At 40.1% G+C, this 25,488-nt stretch overlaps 1 protein-coding gene and 2 long non-coding RNA genes across 4 annotated transcripts; all 3 read left to right on the top strand.

Moving 5' to 3' along the window:
• The first annotated feature begins 6,217 nt into the window (after positions 1–6,217).
• Positions 6,218–7,585, top strand: LOC112165204 (pentatricopeptide repeat-containing protein At5g16420, mitochondrial). The gene has a single exon (XM_024301655.1). It carries the CDS (start codon positions 6,218–6,220, stop codon positions 7,583–7,585), a length of 1,368 nt encoding a protein of 455 aa, XP_024157423.1.
• A 2,630-nt stretch (positions 7,586–10,215) lies between these two features.
• On the top strand, positions 10,216–14,218 carry LOC112194018. 2 transcript variants are annotated; one of them, XR_005805187.1, is made up of 4 exons: positions 10,216–10,482; positions 10,902–10,999; positions 12,680–12,760; positions 13,889–14,218. It is a non-coding gene; the product is annotated as an uncharacterized LOC112194018 (long non-coding RNA). The 2 variants fall into 2 exon arrangements; XR_005805186.1 differs by lacking the exon at positions 13,889–14,218 and having other exon boundaries at positions 10,217–10,482; positions 12,680–12,997.
• Positions 14,219–23,482: 9,264 nt separating this feature from the next.
• LOC121051114 lies at positions 23,483–25,444 on the top strand. Its single transcript, XR_005805188.1, has 3 exons — positions 23,483–23,606; positions 24,408–24,478; positions 25,264–25,444. It is a non-coding gene; the product is annotated as an uncharacterized LOC121051114 (long non-coding RNA).
• The last annotated feature ends 44 nt before the right edge of the window (positions 25,445–25,488 follow it).

Below are 25,488 nucleotides of genomic sequence, written 5' to 3'. Positions count from 1 at the left end.
GTTCCATCACTTTGAGTGTCGTCCTGATCCTCGAGGATGGTGATTGTCCCTTTCTTGAAGCACTTGAAGAAGGCCATGGCCACAAAAGGATGGGAAGTGCGATCGCAAGTGTCTGACGATGTACGCGAAGCCTAACCGCTTTCAGTGGACCCTACCACACACAAATGTGGAGGAATCCAAGCGTTTAGGACGTCCGCGTTCTTCTCTCCATTAGTCACCAAATACGCAAAGCCTAACCGCTTTCAGTGGACCCTACCATGCACAAATATGGAGGAATCCAAGTGTTTAGGACGTCCACGTTCTTCTCTCGATGAGCCACCAAATACGCAAAGCCTAACCGCTTTTAGTGGACCCTACCATGAGCTAGGGTGGAGGAATCCAAGCGTTTAGGACGTTCACGTTCTTCTCCTTGACGTCGATAAACACGCAAAGCCTAACTGCTTTTAGCGGACCCTGCCACGCACAAAAGTGGAGGAATCCAAGCACTTAGGTCGTCTGCGTTCTTCAATTGTCGCCAAAACTCTGAATAAAAGAAGCGATATATACATATTGAAATTGTGTGAAGTAAAAAAAAAATGCGACGTCTAAGAAAAAAAGTGACGTCATGACATGTGAAAGAAGGATGGTTAGAAGGAAATAATAAATCATGCAATTATGCTTTAATTAGGTCTACACATACATGCATATTCATTGTCAGAAGATGGATGATTGAACAAAGCTTTATTACAATAGTAAAAAAGAGGACAGAAAGCCATACCTCAACTTGAAGATTTGCGGAGCCCAAGGGAAGAAATTAGCAGCAACAGGCAGTAAATAAAGAAAGCACAGCAAGGGTTCTTCAATTGCCACCACAATTCTGAACAAAGAAAAAAAAAATTAAAGCAATTGTCAGAGTACACATATACTGGACATGTGAAATAAAAAAGGTCTGGAAGTTTAGTGGCCTCAAAGTTAGAAGAGTAATCTAGCTCCAGAAATCTGCAATTTAATTGGAATGCAGCCCATGTAATAATTTAGTTTGCTAGCCAAAAGCCAAAATTCGAATGAGTTAACCATTTGTCAATTGGCATGATTATTTGAAAGTTTACAAAAAAAAGAATCGCTTTGGGTCTGCAGGGGGGGGGCATGTGAGAGAAGTTAAAAAAAACAAAAGAGGGGGGGGGAGGGGAGGGGGGGGGGGTAAGCCATGCTTTGGACGTCATCAGCAGAGGAAGAAGGTGAACGGGACTAAGGGGGCAAGGGTCCATGTGAACCAAAAAAAAAATTAATGATGGCTGAATCATCTGTTGGTTGTTATCGAAAAAAAATATAATCATATTTGCTCATGTCAGAGGGTGGAACGGATAAAATAAAGGCACATGCAATCATAGATCTCCTTTTCTTTGCAAAGAGACTTCCATGGATCAAGGTCCACTTGCACCTAGGCTAAAAAATCAGATATTTTGTCACCAAATGTCCTATTTTATCCTTCATTTTGCCTATAGTCTACCTACACTTTGGTCCATATTAGAATTTTTCTTTTCTTTGTTACTGTCAAAGTTTCATAAAAAAAAAAAAAATCATGCTTGGGTTGCACGTGTATGTAGCCATATATGTTCATGTGAGGAGATATATTCATGCGCATATAGCCATATATATGAATCATGGAATTATCAATTATGTCAAACAGAGTAATCATGGCTGCAGTCACAATATGCATGTATGCATGAAAGAAATCATAATCAGAAAAAGGTTAATAAACAAAGGAAAACAAAGTAGCCTACCTTGCTGTTACCAACAACTCGAGGCAAATCAACACAAATTCCTGCAGCAAGCCCTGTCAGTAAACAAAAAAAAAAAACAGTAAGCAAAGACAAAAGTCAGCGAAATGCCACAGCCATCTCAATTAATAATGAAGAAACGTGGAGAGACAAAAAAAACCTTTGCTTGATGAACTTCTGCAACACCAAACACAAAAGGCAACGAAAGCAAGAAAGTTGAGAGTTGGCAGCAAGTCGTTTGTGTTCAGAATACAAAGGAGGCCGTCCTTTTATGTTAGAAAGCTAGGGTTTCTCACTTCATTAATTTCCTAGTTGAGACTAGGAAAATATGGCAGAAATCCTAAATTTTCTATTATATATGGTAATAATATTTTGAGTGTAGAAATTTTGTGAATAAAAATTTTATTCAGAAAAAATCAAGGATTTATTCTGTAAATAGTTAACAAAAAAAAACACTCTTATATTATGGGTTTTGTCACTTGCCTATTCGGAGTCCTTGCCATATTTGCAAAATTAATTTTTGCAAGAGAATCTCTAAATTAAATCAAGATTCTAGGAGACTCTCTACAAAATTAAATCAAAATTCCAAAGGAATCTCTACAACTTTGGAGTTCTACAAGCTAGCTCAGTTAAAGCAATGCATTGCGACGAGCTAAAAAAAAAGTCAAGGCGACTAAAAAAAAAAAAGGTCAAATTCAAAAAAACTTTAAGTCACACCTCCGACACGTGACAACCACATGTTTACGTCGCACCTTGAAGTGGGAGCATTTGTAGACACAAGAAATTTAATGAAAATAAAATTCATTAAATAAATCGGTCAATCTTTGAAATTTTGACTAAACAAGCTTAGTTGGCACATAGGTCCTACAAAAGGCACACGTGGCTCATATGTCACCAAAATTATGTGAGTTTCGAGGATGACACATGTCAAAACACGAGTGATCCATTGATTGAATGACGTGGAAGCATCAATTGTGGAAGCTTCAAATTATCGCTGATTGATTGTTGCTCGAGTTAAGCATTTAAAGCAGATCAATCGTATTAAATTGATTGATCTCGATGAAAATCAAGTATTAAATACAAATATCGATCAGATTAAATTGTTTACTTTTGATTGAAATCAAGTATTAAATTCAAATATCAATCAGATTAGATTGTTTAATTCTGATTGAAATCGGGCATTAAATCAAATCGAAATTGATTGACATATTCCTTAAATAAAAGATAATTAAATCAATCAATTAAAACTGATTGATTTAATTACACAATTACGGAATATGATTAATGCTATGTCATCGAGCCACCGATACTATAAATATCCCCTCTCAAATCAAGAGAGGGACTTCGGCCAGAAAAGAGAAGGAAATACTCTCAAAATTCCTAAAGCCTCCCAAGCACGTGTGAAGAACCATCAAGCTGCCAAATAGCCGGTTCCTCACCAACCACAAGTCAAAACGTTAGTCACGTGCCAACTCTCGTGACCATCTTCCAACTCAAGATCAAGCGTCGAGCCCTTGAGTGAAATTCATCGTCGGAGATCGAATCAGAGGATTACCAAAGATTGTAACCCGCACTTGAATTAATAAATATATTATTTTTGTACACATGTCTGTATCTTGCTTGTTTTCAGATTTCCGTGTTTACAGCATTGACCAGAGAAATGGCAATGTTCAGCCAAAGAGATGACGACGAAGGTTGGAATCCCAGAAGCAGAAGAACTGGGAAAGAACAGGACCCTGAAGAGGATCCCAAAGAAACCAAAGAAAAAATCCTTAAAAGGTTTCTGCTAAGCTCGAAAGGCTTGGCCTCAACTGATCAATCCCAGGGTAAAGGATTAGCTAGCCCGTCTCAAACGGCAGATGGTAAAGGCTTATCAAGACCGTTAATGGCTGCTGCTTTGCCAAAAAGTAGACTAACTCTAACTGGAGTTATAAATATTTTTAATTATGAATTAAGAACTTTTGATACTCCTGTGTTCAGAACTGGCAGGAGACTAGCTTTTCACCAGAAGGCAATCCTGGATAATCTTTTATTTGCCTTTCAAGAAAGAAGCAGTGGTCTAATGTTCCCAGCTCTCTTTGCATTAGCTGAAGAACTCTACGAAAATGGTAGGCCACAGTTTGAAGAAAGTCATACACAGCAGAGTGCTGTAAGAAAAGAAAAAATCCACTTCCTTGAAAGTCCAGAAAGTGCTAGGGTCCCTATCATGGCACTTAATGAATCAGCCTGGCATGAATTCCATAATTTGATAGGAAGGCATAATTCAGAAGACCTAGTTCCTCCAACTCTCTTTATTGTTTCAGGACCTTATGTTAGAAGATACTTAGTCAATGTTCAAAGTGAACATCCTCAAGAACACAAGCTCTGGCTTGTTGAAAATAGTTTTGTCCATAATCTGTGGACCAAAATAAATGATTATCTAAAAGGTTTGCCGCCTATCATTGTCAACACAGTCAAAAACATTAGAAAAAATGATTGTATGCTTCGTCTGAAGTTCAGATCTACTCCTCCAGAATGGATCCAGAAGGCAAACGGTGAGGTTAAGTATATTTCTCCATATCATTATGTGAGAATTATTCAAAGGAAATATCTGCAACCTGCCTGTGTTGGGTATAATGGCCAGCCAAACTCAAGCATCCCTTGGATGAAGGCCATGACCCTAGAATACATCAAGAAGATCATCTCTGAAGATGTCGATAATACCTTCCTGGCAGCAGGAGAGAAAACTATTATCACTGCTTACGATCATCCTAACGTAATCAGCAGTGACCTATTCCTATCTCTCACCAGAAAAGAGATAGACTCGATAATGGCATGCATGCAATGGGTGGAAAGACTTGAAAATGACAACCACTACAAGATGTATGTTGATACAGACGTCGAGGACAATGCAACAACTACTCGCATGGCCCAGGCAGACAACAACTCCTTTGTCTTTGGCCACCATTCTGAAATAGACGAGAACATGTGAAGCTACAGGTGAAGAAGCAGCACCAAAATAGCAACTGTAGACTTTTCTAAAGCTACTTTTGCTTTTTCCTTTTCAAAAAGGAAAAGGACAAGTAAAAAACACTTCACTTCTCACCTAACTTGCTTTTTGCTTTTCCCTGGATGACCTCCACCAGCAGGAGCACTCAGAAAAGCAGGGAGTCACGGAGTTGTGCTGTACATTTTTATGTTTTGAATTCTAGTTTGAGTTCCGCTCCCTATATAAGGAGCTTTAGCTTTTCTTAGAAGGCATTCAAAAATTGCCAGACCACTCTAAATTCGAAAATTTCCATATCAGTTCTATATCAGAAAATTGAGTAGAAGAGTCTTCTCTCAACTAGTATAGGAGTGTGCTTCCATTCCAGTCTAAGTGTGAAGTAGTGTGCTTTCATTACAAGTAAGTATCTGTTTTCATTCTTGTGGATAGCTAAACAGCTTTTGCTGTTTACCTGAGAATGAGGCTCTGAATGCTTAAACATGTATGTATATTTGAATAAATAAATTCAGATGGTCGCTCACCCACTTCTTTAACCAATATAGTAGTCATAGCATTTCTATATTGATAATTGTCATTCATATTTTACTATTTAAATGCATGCATCCTATAGAAATCCAAAGTTCTAATAGTATTCTTACCTGGAAAAAATTAGTCTTAGAACCAAAAATTAAAACAAGCAGCAGTGATTCCGCCTATTAAAGTAACCGTTAGGTGAAAAACTTGGGCATGTTGAAGGCTAGTTTTGTTTGTATTTTTGTCATCTACGACAAAGTTTCTTTCTGGGCAAACAGTATTGTTAAAACCAAGGGTCAACATAGGATACAAAAGACATTTTTCCAGAAAAACTATCTCTTTTAGTCCTTGTCCATCAGCAATAGTGTACTGCAAAAGTTTTGGGCAGTTGGGAAAAATATAGGCGATTTTAGGTATACGGGAAAAGTCCCTTTTTTTTTTGTTCGACTACTGTAGCAGTATTCAAACTCAGAGGAACATCACAATCAGACTCAAGTGAGGCACAGGCACCTTCTGACTGAAAATACAATTCTTGTGAAATACAAGTATGTAGAAAAATATCCAGCTACTAGTCTTATTCATGAGTCAAAGTGATATCGACTTCTTTAGGGGAAATTAAGCTTCCAAAATCCTCAACAAGAGCTGTTTTTGGATTACTTCCATTAGTCTCCGATTGGAGACAAAACAGCAGATTTCATCGAAAACTGGCCATTGAAGAAAATGTCCCAACTGAACTCATGACATTTCTCACGTTTATTGATTTTTACCCCTTAAGTGTTCAGTTTTTACAAATTATACCTTCTTTTTTTTTTTTTTTTTCTATTTTGGTTGATTTAAATTTTGTCATCAATTTTCAGTAATCTCATTCACAATATTTCGATAAGTTTATACTTTTCATTCCAACACGATATTTTTGTATTTCCAGATATTCAATCTATCCAAACAACACATCAATACCATGACACATCAATATTTCCAGATATTCTCCACCTCCACCTCCACCTCCGCCGCTGCCGATTTCCTCCACTCCTACACCGTCACCCCTCCGATCCAAGACTGGCCCCACCGCCTCTCCCCAAAGTGCCTCATCTCCCTCATCACCCGCGAGCCCAAACTCGACCTCGCCCTCCAAATCTTCCACCACGCCTCCAAATACCACCTCGGATTCCACCATAATTACCACACCTACCACGCCATCATCCGCCTCCTCCTCCTCTCCCGCGCTTTTCACCTCATCGACCCCCTCCTCTCCGACCTCCTCGCCTCCAATCTCCGATGCAGCGAAGACCTCTTCATCTCCCTAATCAGCAATTATGGCGTCGTTTCACGCCCTAAACTCACCTTCAAGACATTTATCACCATACCGAAATTCGGCGCCCAGCGATCCGTGAGGTCCTTGAATGCGTTGCTGAACGCTTTGGTTCAGAATCACGAGTATAGATTAGTTCACTCGGTGTTTCGGAACTGTAGGGAGAGGTATGGGGTGGTGCCGAATGTGTTTAGTTGTAATATATTGATCAAAGCACTGTGTAAGAGAAATGATTTGGAGACTGCACATCAGGTGCCCGATGAAATGCCTGCGATGGGATTTGTGCCCAATGTCGTGACTTTTACTACCATTTTGGGTGGTTATGTGTCGCGGCGCGATATGGTTGGTGCCAAGAGGGTGTTTGGTGAGATTTTGGACAGAGGGTGGTTTCCTGATGTGACTACATATACTATATTGATGGATGGGTATGTGAAGCAGAGGAAGCTGGTTGAGGCTATTAAGGTTATGGATGAGATGGAGGATAATGTGGTTGGCGCCAATGAGGTCACTTATGGGGTTATGATTGAAGGTTATTGTAAGGAAAAGAAGTCTGGTGAAGCGGTTAATTTGCTTGATGATATGGTGGAGAAGAGGTATATACCGAGCTCGGCGCTCTGTTGTAAGGTGATTGATGTTTTGTGTTGCGAAGGGAAGGTGGAGGATGCTTGTGAACTGTGGAAGAGGCTTTTGAAGAAGAATTGCACACCGGATAATGCAGTATTGGGCACGCTCATATACTGGCTTTGTAAGAAGGGAGAAATGTGGGAAGCCAGGAAATTGTTTGATCAGATTGAGATGAGTGAGCCTTCGGATGTCATGACTTACAACGTGCTTATTTCTGGAATGTGTGAAGTGGGGGAGTTGTGTGAGGCTGGGAGGTTATGGGATGACATGGTGGAGAAAGGATGTTCTCCGAATTCTTTTACATATAATGTATTGATCAAAGGATTCTGTAAGATTGGAAAAGCGAAGGATGATGATTCTAATAGAAATCTTATCATGATCAACAGTTCTTGATTAAAACATCTTATGAATTTATAACTACAGATCTGTTGCACGCTTCCTTTTTAATATTTAGCATTTATGGAATGTTTATCGAGCTACTTGACTTTAGTCATAGAGCTGTACAACCTCATAGATACAAAACAGGAAGTTGTTTAGGGAGTATGTTAGTTTTAGACCTAACTTTTTCATAAACCTTTTGTCCTAGGGCATCACTGCTTACTCACTCCCATCCTGTGATATATCTACTAATTTATGCTACGGGATAGCTGCTTACCTTACTTATTACTTACTCACACACACACACATTCAGCATTGTTTTTTTGGTATTACATTTAATGGACAATTCCTCTCCCTCTTCTGTAATGCGGAAGGCTAAACTACCTCCTAAGGTAGAGGCGTTAGTATTATCATAACCATTGCTCATTTTATTGGGACAGTATTTCAAATTGTCATTCATGTTTTAAGGTGTTTATCATCATCATTGTGTGTGTGTGTGAGGGAGGGAGGGAGGGAGGGAAGGAGGGCAGTACCATACAATACAATTAATTGTGAGATATTATTTGGGACTGGAAATATGACAGAAAAACTCTTGGGCTAATTTTGATACACTCGAAAGTTCTTCTGATTAAGTTATTGTGTAATCAATTGATCCTCATTCCTCGTTTCAATATTACGTCTGTTAAATATAGTAATGTTTTTCTTTTCCTGATGCAGATGGTCAAGCATGTTGATGTCTGGGCTAAAGAGCTAGGTCTTAGTAATGTGCAAGGTTTCTTGATCAAATTAGGTCTTCAATCATATTGCATATTATTGATTATCTCTTTATATAATATATTAACTCCATGCAGATATTTCTTGTATACAAATGCCACAACTTGTTTTAATCAATTGTACCCTAGATCATCGATGCTGTTTTAATCCTGGTACACTAAAAAAATTTCAGGTTCATATAGTGTCCAAAGAGGTTGTCTTCAACTTGTGAAAAAAAAAAGTGGCTGAAGCACCATCTGTTTTTATAAGAAATGAACTTTCTATTGGAATAGGGAACAATAAACAAGAAACAAAAGCTGTGGACTAGAAGTCTTTTATAGGCTAGAGTGTTGTAGTCTACTCTGTTTATGTTTTGTCTCTTGTGGCTGCAGCACCATTTTTAAAATTCTTTTTTTTATGTTTATATGCAGTGCCCAAACCATACTTCATAGAAAGAATCATAAGAGACGGGTTGTACAGAAGCCTTTAGTAGAGTCCATTGTGAACAATTAAGTTCGAATCATCCAGGTTTGTGAAACTATAGTTTACGATATAATTGTAAACTGTCCAGTATATTTTAATCTGGAAGGCTTCTATTACTTGGGATCTTCTAGTTCTGAGTTTGGATTTGTAATGTTCGATATTTGTTATACTTTTTTCTTTAGTGTGAACTCCTGGTCAGCTGCTTGTGTAGTAGATCTATTTTGTTTGAGTTTTAGTGAAATTTTCTTCAAAAAACATAAAGAAAATAAATACTTGAAAGGCCATAACATTTACAGGTAAAAGGTTATTAGGATGTCCCTCAGTTTATGTTTGAGCACTGAAACAAGTTGTAGATTAGACTATAGAGTATAAAGATCTTGAAATCGAAGTACCAAAAACCCCCCCCACCACTTGAGAATTGAGATAACCCCAAGTGCTTAAAATTGGAATTAATTTTGACGCTCTATCCTTCAAAACTATAATTGAACTGATTACATTCACTGAAGACAAACAAAATATTGCATTTATTAATAGAATTGAGGACAAACAACAGTACAATAATTTCTGGAATTTAGACAATTTACGCACTAAATATTATATTTTTAATAAATTAAATTACACAATAGCTACTCGTCCTTGAGTTGAATTCAAGAGCACCCACTTGCATAGAAAAAAGTTGTAAAACTAGACCCACTGGTTTAGAGATGGTAATTTCCTAGGCAATACAAGAAAAAGAAGTCACAGCACGAAACGATGATTCAGACCAAGACCAAGTAAAACGATGTAAACTTATGATGACAGTCTGACGGAGGCTTGTGAAGTTGCAATGAGATAAGAGGATTAGAGGTTGGAATTTAGTTGCATGTCATTAGTGGTTCCAACTTCCAAATCAATGTCTTATTTATTGACTTCAATGAAAGGAGTAGTCAACTTTGAACAACATTGTTGGAGGACTTGAATTCCAACAAAATTAACTTATTGTTCATACAAGTATATGGAAGAGTTCCAGATACAAAGAATGTGTAAGGTTTCTTGATCCACAGCTCTTTGTTAAACATATTATGAATGATATTAACAGATCTGTTGGAGCCCTATTGCCTCTTTTTAACACTTTGGGTATACTGAGCTATCTGACTTTATTCTTAGCGATCTTAGAAAATTGCTATATCTACTAATTTATGCAATGGGATGGCTGCTTACCTTACTTACTCACACACACGCATTCAGCTTGTGTTTTGGTGTTACATTTAATGGACAATTCCTCTCCCTCTTCTGTAATGCGGAAGGCTAAACCACCTCCTAAGGTAGAGGCGTCAGTATTCATTAGTATTATCATAACCATTGCTCATTTTATTGGGACAGTATTTCAAATTGTCCTTCATGTTTTAAGGTGTTTATTATCATCATTGTGTGTGTGTGAGGGAGGGAGGGCAGTACCTTACAATACAATTAATTGTGAGATATTATTTGGGACTGGAAATATGACAGAAAAACTCTTGGGCTAATTTTGATACACTCGAAAGTTCTTCTGATTAAGTTATTGTATAATCAATTGATCCTCATACCTTGTTTCAATATTACATCTGTTACATATAGTAATGTTTTTCTTTTCCTGATGTACATGGTCAAGCATGCTGATGTCTGGGCTAAAGAGCTAGGTCTTAGTAATGTGTAAGGTATCTTGATCAAATTAGATCTTCAATCCTATTGCATATTAATGATTATCTCTTTATATAATATATTAACTCCATGCAGACATTTCATGTATACAAATGCCACAACTTGTTTTAATCAATTGGTTTCTACCTACCCTGGATCATCGATGCTGTTTTAATCCTGGTACACTAAAAAAATTTTAGGTTCATATGGTGTCCAAAGAGGTTGTCTTCAACTTTTGAAAAAAAAAGTGGCTGAAGCACCATCTGTTTTTATAAGAATTGAACTTTCTTTTGGAATAGGAAACAATAAACAAGAAACAAAAGCTGTGGACTAGAAGTCTTTTATAGGCTAGTCTGTTGTAGTCTACTCTGTTTATGTTCTGTCTCTTGTGGCTGCAGCACCATTTTTTAAATTCTTTGTTTATGTTTATATGCAGTGCCCAGACCATTCTTCAGGAGAAAGCGTCATACGAGACGGGTTGTACGAAAGCCTTTAGTAGAGTCCATTGTGAACAATTAAGTTCGGAGCATCCAGGTTTGTGAAACTGTAGTTTACGACATAATTGTAAACTGTCTAATATATTTTAAACTGGAAGGCTTCTATTACTTGGGATCTTCTAGTTCTGAGTTTGGATTTGTAATGTTCGATATCTGTTATACTTTTTCTTCTTCCAGTGTGAACTCCTGGTCAGCTGCTTGTGTAGTAGATCTATTTTGTTCGAGTTTTAGTGAAATTTGCTTCAAAAAACATAAAGAAAATAAAAAAGTTGTCACTAAATATTATATTTTTTATAAATTAAATTACAAAATTGCTACTCGTCCTTGAGTTGAATTCAAAAGCACCCACTTGCATAGAAAAAAGTTGTAAAACTAGACCCACTGGTTTAGAGATGGCGATTTCCTAGGCAATACAAGAAAAGGAAGTCACAACGCGAAAAGATGATTCAGACCAAGACCAAGTAAAACGATGTAAACTTATAATGATAGTCTGACGGAGGCTTGTGAAGTTGCAATGAGATAAGAGGATTAGAGGTTGCAATTTGGTTGCATGTCATTAGTGGTTCCACTTCCAAATCAATGTCTTATTTATTGACTTCAATGAAAGGAGTAGTCGACTTTGAACAATATTGTTGGAGGACTTGAATTCCAACAAAATTAACTTATGGGGAGTGCCTAGAGGTTTCTCTCTGTAGTCTATTTTCTTGTTTTGTTTCTTTCATCAAAAAACAAAAACAAAAAATTATTAACTTATTGTTAATAAAAAAAAAATTAACTTATTGTTCATACATGTATATGGAAGAGTTCCAGATACAAAGAATCTTTGCGATATGTATTGATTGGCTCAAGAATTTGAATCGCTTGCATCCTTCATCTAAGTATTTGGGTGTACCAAAATCAAAAGTTTCAAAATTAAACATGTGGTCATCCTTCATCCAAGTATTTGAGTCTACAATTGTGTGCTTTCAATACGAATACCAGTCTTGTACTCCTGTTATCGTTTCAATTTGTGGTTTTGTACATTTGTCCATAAACAAAGAATTTTTGCAATATTAGTTGCAGGAAATGATCACACGCACAAACATGGATGCAGTAAATGAAGCTGATATGTAATTTACCATAACATTGAAATGTAAAAGGTTATCAGAGTGTCCCTTTGTTTATGTTTGAGCACCGAGACAAGTTGTAGATTAGACTATAGAGTATAAAGATCTTGAAAGCTTTGAATGCCCGATAACTGGCCTCAAGATTTTGCATGGTTTTGCATGCAAGGCTACGAAAGGGATGAGTTGATGTAGGGAGCAGCCGAGCAGCTTTTTGACTTTTCTGTAATAGAAATATGTCGTTTTGGTCTCACCTGGTCTGCATGTACCATACAATCCATTAGTTTTATGTTGCTTATTACTTATGTGGATTCTATTATTGTTGCATGGATCAAAACGGCTTTGATTCACCTTCGATCATGATTATTCTGTATGTAGACTTATTTTTTTATTTTTGCATTTTTTCTTATCTAAATTGGCTTTGAGTCTTTGATTTTGTCCATGGTATTATCAAACTCATCCTATCAGTTTTGCGTCTAGGGATGATGAGACATTTGTGAAATTTAGAAGATTGAAAAGATATATTTGTCTTATGTTTCTTAATTGCTCTCCTATCTAGCTACTTTGTGGTTTGGTGAGAGAAGCTTTCCCTTATTATTCGCTTTCATATGCAGGGGAATTACTGCAATCATTCCAAGTTTCATTGAGTACATCAAGCAACTTAGATGCTTATGCAGAAAATTAAAGCAATACAGGTATCATATTGATGTTGTGGTTGTACTGTGAGCAAGACCTTTGTTGCTTTTGTCTAATGCGTTCTCTATTTTAAGAACTTGATTGTTATACATTATTGTATGTAGTAAATCAAGTTTTCAAATGCTATTTGTTCTCAATTTCTGGGGTTTGTAAAATTATATTTTCTTTGTTATCTCTGTCATTAGAAATATTTGTATTTATTAATGACCATCAATAGTCGAATTGCGTATGCTATTCATAATTATATATGCATTTGCTATTGATTGTCAGTAACACTATCCTAATTCATATTGTGTCATAAGCACTATCATATTGTTATCGACATTCAGTAGCACTGTCCTATTTTAGATTGATGATAGTGTGACACAATCTTTTTTCCTATTGACAGTTAGTGACAAAATTTCTATTTACTGTTGGCGGTATAGTAGCAATACATTTATTTGCTGCTGACTCTTAGTAGCCATTTTTACTATCACCAGCAGCACTAGCTATCACCAATAGCAATATTTGCTACTGACTATCAACTGCATCATATATTATTTGTCTAATTATAACACTAGCATACTTGTTGTGATCTTATTAGGCATAGTTGTGTGATTCTCATCGATTGTCAGAAAAAAATAATAATAAAAAATAATAATAATAAATAAATAAATAAAATAAAAGACAATTTTGTATTTGTTTTGAGTTCCTGTGTTTTGAGAAAGTAAATTTTTTATCTACTCACACATCATGATTTGCTATTGAAGCTCAGTAGCATTATTTGCAGTATTGTTATCACCAGTAGCGTGATTCTTTTATTTTGAACATGTGCATTGTTAAAACACTCATGCAAAAGAGAGGGGGAGATGTGGTTTGCAAAAGCAAAGAGGGAGGGAGATCTGGTTTGCAAAAAAAAGGAGTGTTAGTTTCACTCAAATAAAAAAAGACACAATTATGTATTTGCTTTGAGTTATTGTGTTTTGAGAAAGTAAATTACTATTGATTCACATATCATTATTTGCTATTGAACTTCAGTAGTATTATTTGTTGTTAAGCCTCAGTAGCATTTGTTTGCTAATCAATGTCAAGAGCATTGTTTTCATATTTGTTGTCACTGACAGTTGCCTTATTATGTTGTTTTGCAGGCCTGTCCGCTTTAGATTGATTTGAAAAAAATTGTCTGTATTTATTATTGAAGACTAGTAATATGTAGATTCTTGTTGCAAAAGAAGTTTTATCTACAGTGATGAAGGGTAGCTGTTGAGAAGCTCAAGATCCTTAGATTTGGATTATTTTGAGTTGGATTTGTAAATGATATGCAACACTTTACTTGCTTTTCAAAAAGCATTAAAGGCCATTTGACCAGCTACATGGTACAAGACAAAAGTACTTGTGGCTGTAGAATGTCACAATTCGGCCAAATGTAGTTTGAAAAGTATTTATAGAAATAAAAATGCAAATATTATTGTTGGATACTTTTGGTGGATTGTTATTGGTGGGCAAAAATACGGGGATATAGTTTTGAATTTTTATCGGCCAATTTGTTTAAATGGTTGGTTTGAATAATCGCTTACTATATAAGTTTAGTGTGATCGAAGTTGTGTGGTTGTGCTGTATTTTAAGACCATTTGAAGTAGTGGTGATCTTGTAATTATTTATAATTTTAATGTTTATTTTAGCATGTCATATAGGTTAGTGGTCCGTATGGTGCCGACTACAGTTGTCTCTGCGCATGGTACTTTGAGCTGTAATCTTTACCCTAAATCAATTGGTAAATAACTCTAAATCAATTTCTTAAGTTGGCAGCTATGGAACTCCTCTACATTTCCGTTCTTTAGAGGCCTTGTCATAGTAGTCCATCAACAATGCGAAAATGCATTGATAATTTGCCCGGTATACTCTTTGCAAGCAATGTATATAGGTATACTCTGTGCAAGCAATGTATATACCCACTTTGAAGATGTAATTGACTGATTTCATGAACTAATTTCAGTAGTTTTTGGAAATTCTTTGTTTCATAAATAGCTACTGGTTCCCTATGCTTGGGCAGTGAGATATTGGCTTTTATATCACAATGATAGAAGTTACCATTAAGGATTAAAATGTCGGTCGATCATACATATCTATCGGACTTTGAAAAATGGAGATATCAAAAATATCGAGAAACACATTGGAGATATCCTGGAAAAGAATTTTTTTTTTGAAAGAATTAATTTATTGAATTTACATATAAATAGATATAAATGTTAACTTCATCTACATCCAAAAACAGACTATAGATAGTTGAAAAGACATTCGCTGGTCTACGAAAATGCGATAATCAGACCAAGTCAAATCTATATAGTACAAATTGTAAGTGATGAACATAATAGACATAGATTTCCTCACCCAGATCTCTCTTGAGTGGATTACTCCTCACCCAAATTCACCTTGAGAAGATTTCTCTTCACCCAGATTCTCCTTAAGGGAATTACTCGTTACCTAGATTCACCTTGAGGAGATTTCTCCTCACTCAAATTCGCCTTGAGAGAATTACTCTTCACCTAGATTCGATCACCTTGAGCAGATTTTCCTAATCCAATAACTTGCCATAAGTCAGGCTAATCCAAGACACCACATTTCTATTTGTCACCAATACAAGCTAATTCTTTGTCACACCACACTCAAATTTATTTTACACATTTCATTGAACAACTTAACTGCACAAACCAATATTTAAAACAATCAATCAAGGACATTGACCCATAAAGGCTTTACCAAGTGTTAAAAAACCAAGCAAATTGGCGCATATCCATGTGGGCTGTGATCATAGCATTAGAGAAGAACTGAGAGCGTGTTTGGACAAAGGAAATTATGGAAGTGTATGTTTGCTAATAGAGTTTGTTTTTGTGCGTCACCAGGACGTTGACGGTTGACCTATAAAAGTAACGTGAAGGGTTAACCCATAAAACCCCTCTAAGTTGAGGTTGTGCGGTTCAGATGCTTCACGTTGCTTTCCATCTTTAGAGCGCGTTTTGGAGCATGCACGCACAAGATGCCAGATTTTCATACTAGTATAACACATCACTATTGAACTCTCAGCTGGAGCTGGTTTATTGCAATCTGAATGGTGTTTTCAATATGATGAGTTTTTTTTTTTTTTGGAGCCAATTATATCGTGTCATAAGGTGATGTTGGAGGTGAAAAATTTCATAGAGGAGTTTGACCCAACAATGAATGCGGACTGGAGCGGGAGCTGACCGAGGACAATCGAGAAGCTTCCTTGGAGCGTTGACCTGGAGTTTGACCGTCGGCTCGAGGAGAAAGGGGGGGGGGGGGTACCTGCAGAAAACTCTCTGATGCCTAAGTCAGTATGTTTCTTAGTACTGGAGTAGAGAGAATTGGAATTCGATGCCTTGCCTCGACGTCGAGTAGCCTATTTATAGGTGTATTTTGGCGTGGACTGCAAGTAAACTTGCACAGCAAGTTGCAGTGACTTGAGTGGCACGCCACCATTAAGGCCGTATTCACTCCTACAATAATCGTCACTTATTGGCGGCCATGATTGCCATACTGAATGTTGCATTTATCATCGCATTTATAGCTACATTAACCGTTGCATTTACTGTTGCTATTACTTCCCTTTAATTGCCTTGATTGTAGGGTCAATTTTGTTGACCACCCCCACAATGCCCCCAAATTTTCTCATTGGGAATTCATCCCAAGTGAAAATTTCCACAGCTCAAATTTCTCTATGGGCTCCACATCTTTATACTTCTCTTTGGGCACCCTTCTTTGAATTTCATCTAGGTCTTCCTTGTGTTGAAAATGTAGATGCCCGTATAAGAAGATCCTCGTTCCTTGTTTAGAGTCGGCATCTCATCTCGTCGACGATGTCGACGCCGATGCCGACGTGCCCAAATCAGGACTCAAATCTGCCTTTGTCTTGCAGCCATTCTAGTGTCGGGTCTTCCCGTCGTGGACTAGTCTGCTTGTGGAGTCTCTTGTGCCTCACCCACAACGTCGAAGCCTAGTTTCTAGTCTCGCCTGCTCTTGGTGCCCCAGCTGAGCTACCTCGTTCCTAAGCCGTGCCCCCAGCGCAGCTCAAACTAGACTCCGAGCCTAAGGTACCCTGCTGTGAAACTCTTCCTCTTTTCCCTTCTTAGTCACCTAACATTCTGTGACGTCGGCCTTGATGTCATGATGTCACCTTCACAATGACCACAACGTTGGCGTAGCGTTGATGATTTCTTCTTTAATGTCTGCGGTGTCAACCTCGACGATGGTGACATTTCTCAATAACCTCGGCACCAGGCTCGACGTTGGTGATGTCTTTCTCAATAACCTCGGTGTCGATGTCGGTGACATCTTTCTCAATAACCTCGGCGTCGACCTCGACGTCGGCGACGTCTTTCCCAATAACCTTAGTGTAAACCTCAATGTTGGCGTCTTGTCGTCGGCCCTTGGGGTCAATCTCGACATAGGCGTAGGCGTTTTTCTCAACAATCTCACCTCAGCATTGATCTTGACCTAGATGTCGGTGTCGACCTCGACGTCGATGACATCTTTCTTAACGCCTTTAGTGCCAATCTCTATGCCAGTGTTCACTTCGATGAGGGCGCCCTGACGTCGAGGGCGTCAACCTCGGGTCGGCGTAGGCGTCTATTTAATGAAGGCAAGGGTGTCTCAACGTCGGCGTAGGTGTCCACTTCGATGAGGGCGCCTCGACATCGACTTCTCTTCGTCTCTCTTGACGAGGGTACCTCGACGTCGGCTTCTATTTCGAGAAGGGTGCCTCGATGTCGGTGTCCATTTTGACGAGGGCGCTTCGACTTCGGCTTCAACAAGGGTGCCTTGATGTCGACGTCTATTTCGATGAGGGCGCCTCGAAATTAGCATCTATTTCGACGAGGACACCTCGAAATCAGAATCTATTTCGACGAGGGCGCCTCGAAATTGGAATCTATTTCAACGAGGGCGTCTCGAAATCTGCTTCTATTTCGGCGATGGCTCCTCGAAATATGCTTCTATTTAGGCGAGGGCGCCTTGAAATCGGCATCTATTTCAGCGAGGGTGCCTCGAAATCGACTCTCCTATTTGACGAGGGTACGTCGACGTCGGTGTTCATTTCTATGCGGGTGCCTCGAAATCGGCGTCTATTTCGACAAGGATGCCTCGAAATCGACTTGCCTATTTCGGCAAGGATGCCTCGAAATCGACTCGCCTATTTCGACTAGGGCGCCTTGAAATCGGAGTCTATTTCGACGAGGTCGCCTCGAAATAGGAGTCTATTTCGACGAGGTCGCCTTGAAATCGGAGTCTATTTCGACGAGGTCGCCTCGAAATCGGAGTCTATTTCGACGAGGTCGCCTCGTAATTTTCTCAGCATCAATCTTAACGTCAGACTACGTAACAACGTCGGCCCTCGCAACCACTGTCATGGCTTTGATACATACTCCGTATTCCATTCTTCTATTTTCCGTATTCCATCCTCCTATTGGCGCCCCCTGTTTTTCTTAGCTATGTGAGCAGACGCTCAGAAAGAAAAACAAAACAAACGTAAAATATTCGAGACAGGGAGCCGAGCAAAACAATAAAGAATTGAAACCAAATTGGAATGGAGGATCTATCTGTCTCGCATTGCGTCTGAACAACATCCGGGGATGGGATTACCCTCGCTCCCTATATAGAACCGATTGCAGAACCGCCATATCCTGCATAGTCAAAATTCATCACGCCATCCCACCCCGCGTGCAGCGAGGGTGTGGTCCATCATCCCACCCCGCCCACGGCGAGGAGTGAGGCACGCCATCCCACCCTCACCTGCAGAGAGGGTGTGGTCCATCATCCCACCCCCGCCCACGGCGAGGAGTGAGTCACGCCATCCCACCCCCGCGCACAGCTAGGGTGTGGTCCATCATCCCACCCCCGCCCACAACGAGGAGTGGGGCACGTCATCCCACCCCAGCCCGTAGCGAGGGTGTGGTCCATCATCCCACCCCCGCCCACGGCGAGGAGTGAGGCACGCCATCCCACCCCTGCGCACAGTGAGGGTGTGGTCCATCATCCCACCCCCGCCCACGGCAATGAGTGGGCACGCCATCCCACCCCCGCCCGCAGCGAGGGTGTGGTCCATCATCCCACCCCCGCCCACGGCGAGGAGTGAGGCACGCCATCCCACCCCAGCGCATAACGAGGGTGTGGTCCATCATCCCAGCCCCGCCCGGAGTGGGGCACGCCATCCCACCCCCGCCCGCAGCGAGGGTGTGGTCCATCATCCCACCCCTGCCCACGGCGAGGAGTGAGGCACGCCATCCCACCCCCGCGCACAGCGAGGGTATGGTCCATCATCCCACCCCCGCCCACGGTGAGGAGTGAGGCACGCCATCCCACCCCCGCCCGCAGCGAGGGTGTGGTCCATCATCCCACCCCGCCCGCAGAGAGGGTGTGGTCCTTCATCCCACCCCGCCCTCGGCGAGGGGTGAGGCACGCCATCTTACCCGAAACATTAAGGTAACTGTCCTACTCGAGGAACCAGCTCCTATGAATCAAACGTAATTGTCCTACTCGAGGAACCAGTGTCGACAAAGTGAATGCAACTGTCCTACTCTAGGAACCAGTCATATATACATATTAATAGGACTGTCCTACTCAAGGAACTAGTCCCAGTGATATTATTCATGTGAGAAATACATAATTTCAATAGTTTCTCGAATGAGATATCAACACGTGCAAAAATCACTTAAACTCTTTTATTTTTCTTACATGAGTTTATGAGTTGTGCCATCTTTAATCAAAACGAAGTCACCATATTATCGTACCTTCTCTATTACTCGAGATGAATTTCGGCACGTGGACTTTTCCATGAACCCTCTGATTGCCTTAATTTATGTCATTTTATACTGAAGGAGTTTACCAGTCTTCATTGCTGTAAGGATTGCAGGTCGCACTCCCTGACACTTATATATGCAGTGCCTCCTTGCCTCGTGGAGCGGGTAATATCGACTTCTCTCATCCTCGTCACTAGCCTCTGGTTGGGGGGGCGGCCTCTCAAATATTCCTTTATGACTATGTCTTTTGTATATGGTCACGGGGTGAATCGTAAACCATTCTTCAAGGGGATAATCTTGAGGTTTCCCTCCTTTATCACTCTGAATGTCATTCTTTGTGTTATTCCATTCAACTTCTCTCCAGGTGACAACGGCAGTGAGTAGGGCCTCGCGTGCTTCTTTGGCTCTTTCAATTCTGATATCTCCCTCAACCCTTGTGATGATATCGTCCATGTCCTTCGGCGGATCCCGCAATAAACTTTCTTATAATGGCGTCCCCAAGAGCAACCATTTTCTCTCGGCTTCTGCTTGGTACTGAACAGAGTTGCCATATCCTTCTTTTGCTTGTGATTGCAGAAGTATTGTGTAATGAAAGCGCGGCTCAATGTGTCGAAATCTGGTATGGAATGCGGCTTGAGGTCTTGAAACCTTGTCGACGCCGACCCCGTGAGACTGGAAGGGAAGATCTTGCACATTAGTTTCTCGTCGGTTGTCTCGATGGACATCTGTTGCTTATACCCCTTGATATGGTCTACCGGACCGGTCGTTCCGTCGTATTTGTGGAATAACGGCGTGGTAAACCGGCGAGGTTTTGCCGCGTTTAAAATGTCGTCGGTAAACGACGACTTACCAACGTCTCTTGCGATTTCAGCCGCCAGCTCTCTATGGTCGGCACGTTTGCATGCATCAATCATTTTTTCCATCTTCTCGCGCCACGATTCATTGTGCGCCCCTTTGGATTGGCCTACTCCGGCTCCGTTCTGCCCCCCATTTGTGGTGCCTCCCACCCCCTCGACGAGGGTCCACCAGAGGTTCCTCCCATAACGCCGATGGCGCATGCGTTTGCTACTCCGTTGTTAGTTTGATGGAGATCGCCGACGGCGTCGTCGTCTGACGAATCACTGTCAAGTTGTAGGAACCTTTCAAGTTTTCGTCGTCGACGAGCCTCGCGGTCCTGCTTTTCCCTCCGCAATTGCTCGAGTTCCTACCTTAGCCTTTGCATTTCGTCAGCTGGAGGCAAGTTCAAGTTGCCGATGGGACTAGGGATGGACTCGTTCGGAGGCTGGTGAGGAGGAATTTAGTCACTACCAGTCCTCAGTGACAGAAATGGAATCCCGTCAGGGGCAGCTCCCGCCATCACTTTTTAGGAAAAAGTGTTTCCCACAGACGGCGCCACTTGTTGGAGGTGAAAAATTCCGGACTGGAGAGGGAGCTGACCTGGGAACAATCGAGAAGTTTCCTTGGAGCGTTGACCTGGAGTTTGACCGTCGGCTCGAGGAGAAAGGGGGGGGGTACCTGCAGAAAACACTCTGATGCCTAAGTCAGTATGTTTCTTAGTACTGGAGTAGAGATAATTGGAATTCGATGCCTTACCTCGACGTCGAGCAGACTATTTATAGGTGTATTTCGGCGTGGGCTGCAAGTAAACTTGCACAGCAAGTTGCAGTGACTTGAGCGGCACGCCACCATTAAGGCCGTATTCACTCCTGCAATAATCGTCACTTATTGGCGGCCATGATTTCCATACTGAATGTCGCATTTATCATCGCATTTATAGCTACATTAACCGTTGCATTTACTGTTGCTATTACTTCCCTTTAATTGCCTTGATTGTAGGGTCAATTTTGTTGACCACCCCCACAGGTGACCAAAATATTAAAAAGCCATCATATTTCTAATTTTCATAAATTATAAAACTGACAATGCTTGTGAAAAGCTATTGTTAATCTTCAAAAAGACAAGTTTTATATATATATAGATTTTATCCAGAGTGGAGGTCCGCTTTGAAATTAAAGTGTGAACTTCGAGTTTTGGGTCTCTTTTTGGTCGCATATCTCTCAACCGTTCAGTTTTTAGGTACTGGTGTATAGATCGTCTCTGCAAATTTTCAGCCAAATTGATGATGATTAAGATATTGATTATTGTCTTAAAGCTAGTACGGTTCAAGTTGATAGATTCAGTCCGTCGATTGGTTTAAGCGAGTTAAATACCTTAACGATCATCAATTTGGCTGAAAATTTGCAAAGATGATCTATACACTAGTGCCTAAAAACTGAACGGTCGAGATGTGGATATGCGACAGAAAAACGACCCAAAACTCGAAGTTCACACTTTAATTTCAAAGCGGAACTCCGCTCTGGATAGGATCTGATATATATAGATATATATATATATCGTCTTTTTGTAAACTGATATTTAGTAATTATCTGTATATTCTGCTGCTGGCAATGTCGTGAGATAATTTTATTTTTACTCATCCACCAGCTATTGTCTTTTTTCTAAAAATAGTTTTTGAAGGAGATGAATAAGAATAAAAATTTGGGCCCGCATAAAAGACCACTTTTAGTAGGTTTATTATTAGACCACTTAGATAATCCGTTGCCAAAAAACAAAAGTGTTTTACCAAAAAGGTCTTCTTTTCTTTGAGATGATGAAAATTCAATTAATAACCAAACAGATTACAAAACATTGAATCCATAGTTACGGGACCGTCAACATGAATGACTTCCATGGACCATGAGCCAGAAAGGCCAAACCTCTAACTAAATTTTACGCCCATACCCTCGAGCTACAATGAGTAACAACCAAACCTGTATCGATACAACCCAACCACCAACATTAAGATGAACTGTTTTCACCCGTTTGGACACCGCGTCCCAAAACAGCCAGACCATGTTTAAGGGTGATTCACCATCACATTGATAACCAGAAAGCACCGACAAAAGACTAGACCATGACACAGCAGAGCAACCACGACACCATAACAATGACATCGACACTACACAGAAACACCCAAACCCTCGCTCATAAGAGGAGGGACTTATTTTCAACACGACAATAACTAAAAACAAACAAAGAAAAACTAAGCAACCGGAAACAAAAGACCACCAGATAGACCCAAGAACCCAAGAACAAAGGCCCGGCCCAAACACCACCTCCCCAAGCAAAAAGCAAGCGCAGCAGGCAACCATTCCCGCTGCTAGCAAGCCCTTGCGCCACCATGCTGCCGCCCCGCAACAATACGCCGTCGCGCCGAATCTCTCCGCTCCACATCCTTGTCACGCCAGAGTCAGCCCCTACACCAGGCAGACGGCCACACAGACAAAAGCGGAGACAGATCCCTTTCGAGATCTCCACTGCCTCGATCTGATCTGAATTGCCACAGCCACAACCCAGGAAGGAACGATGACGCCAAAAACCACCACAGGAAAGCCGAAGTCCGACGCTGCTACACCACTGCCTCCGCCCCGGATCTGAGAAGGACATATCGAGATCGATCTGTGCCGCCCGAAACCAGAGAAACATCCACTCTCCCTAGACCACACCTGTAATACCCCGAAAATTCATATTATTTTCCGATGACATTTTGGAAATGATCTCGTGGTCATGGGCGAAAGTACGAAGCTTAGAAGAGTTGTGAAATTAGTTCGATCGATTTTATTTCGAAAACGTATGTGATTTAGGGGGGTCTCAAAAAGTGACTTTTTATACGTACCGAATTTGGGAAAATTTCCTTCATGAAAGTTGTAGAGCTCGTCGATACGATCTCGTGCATATGCGGAATGCGAAAATCGGAGTTCGTATGCCAAAGTTATGAGTATTTTCGTGTGAGGGGTATTTTGGTTATTCCATCACAACTTAATTATATGGGCTGATCAAACTCATTCCCAGCCATTATGGCAGAACCGAGAGAGAGAGAGAGAGAGAGAGAGAGAGAGAGAGAGAGAGAGAGAGAGAGAGAGAGAGAGAGAGAGAGAGAGAGAGAGAGAGAGAGAGAGAGAGAGAGAGAGAGAGAGATTCGTCCAAACCGTCGACATTTTGGAGAAATCTCAAGGTATAAAGTTGTTCTTTACCTCATGATCTTTGTTTTGAGTATAACTTTGCATATATATTGGAGGATTTTAGAGATTGCAACTCCGGCACTATTCACAATTTGGGGTTTACAGTTTTCTTAATTGTTGAGGTAGTTCTAGTTGTTTTCTGAACTTGGTGTAGTTGAGAAAAATGCTAGAAGGGTTGAGATGAAACTGCTGTCAAAATTTGGTGACCATCGGAGGTGGTTGACCGGCGTTGACCGCAGTCTGACCTCCGCTTGTGGCGGCGCGTCGGACCTTTTTTTGAGTTTTCATTATCTAGGCGATGATCTACGCATCCATACGAGCGTTTTGATATATTACAAGGTTATTTTAGGAAAAGTGGATAAATAGTGGATTTACGTTTTGAAGTTACTATTTAACGTTTTTACGTTTTATCTTCGGTTTACGATCTGTGAAGATCAGACCATCGGTTTTACTTCAAATTTTAATATGTTGATCGTATGACTGTCCCGATGACTTTGTGAGGTCACGGGCGAAGATCCGACCGTTGGATCTTCGTATAATTGTGAAATAGTGATTCGGAAGGCGATTCGTGAGAATCCGACCGTCGGATTTTCATGAAATTTTGTGGAGATGTTTATAAGGACGATTCAGGAAGATCCGACCGTTGGATCTTCGTGATAAATTAGGAGGATGATCCTAAGGGCGATCTGTGAGGATCCGACCGTTGGATCATCATATAATTTCGATCTGACCGTTGGATCGTCGTTTAATTTTGTTTATGAGTTTTTGGCTAAGTTAAGATCATGTTTGATTAGGTGATTGACGGTCTTCCTTGGTGAGCGGTTTTGGCGTGTATTGTGAAAGTGAAGACGCAGCGGGATTAGAGGTGAGTAAACCTCACGTGGTTCATATTACGAACCGAGTACTTTTAATTAATTTATTTGTCGTAATTGTGTGAAAAATATTTATGGAATAAATATTTGTTTTAAATCATATGGACTTGATCAACTACGGTCCATAGGTAAGTAAAATGATTTTAAATTATACAAAATGAATTTCCTGTTTTTCTTGTATGAATTATAGTTGGTATTAGTGATTATCCATGTGCGGATGATTACGTATATATATATATATTTACGTGGATATATATATATGGAATGGTGTGACATTGAGGTGTGTGTGGAATTACGATAATTTGGTTGTGATATGATATTGTCTTGGAAATGGTCATGATTATTTATGAAAATGTTATCCGATAAATGTGTGTGCTAATCATGTTGACCTTCTGAGTTGATTAGAGGGTAGAAATTTAGTGCTCTGAGGACAGGGAGTGTCCGAAGACCGCCGGTTAAATAATAACCGAGATGACAGACAACGATGTAGTTAGAACTCAAACGTAGGGTCAAGTTGGACCAAAGTGGTGCTATGTGGGTTGAGTTTTGTAGGACCAGTGTAGTGTATTGTGATTAGAGGATTGTGGAAATGTATTCGTTGTGGATTTTCCGTGTTTTGTTTGATGTTTCATCACAAATGTTTTGATTGTTGATTTTTACTTGAGTTAAAATAAATATGTTATAAAATCAACAATTCTTTCTTGTTTACTCACGAGCTATCAAAAGCTTACCGGGTTTGGTGTTGTTGCAATCCCGGTACACTATTCAAATTGTGTAGCGGGTAGTCCTACAGGTCAGGAGGATTATGGCGGAGATCGTGCGAATTAGAGTATTTGTTTTTAGTTTTACAGCTTGTAAATTGTGAGGTGAGTGATGCTCAATTTGAGCTTTACATATTTATTTGTATAAGAGAGTTGTAATAAATCATTTGAGATTTGAAATTTGAGTGACTTGTGTTGTAGTTGATTTTTCATGTTTCGGATTTTGAATTAGTTATTCAAAA

Source organism: Rosa chinensis, chromosome 1, assembly GCF_002994745.2.
Source record: "Rosa chinensis cultivar Old Blush chromosome 1, RchiOBHm-V2, whole genome shotgun sequence".
Lineage (NCBI taxonomy): Eukaryota > Viridiplantae > Streptophyta > Magnoliopsida > Rosales > Rosaceae > Rosa > Rosa chinensis.
Note: the sequence above shows the minus strand (reverse complement) of the source record. Positions and strands in the feature narration are given on the sequence as shown.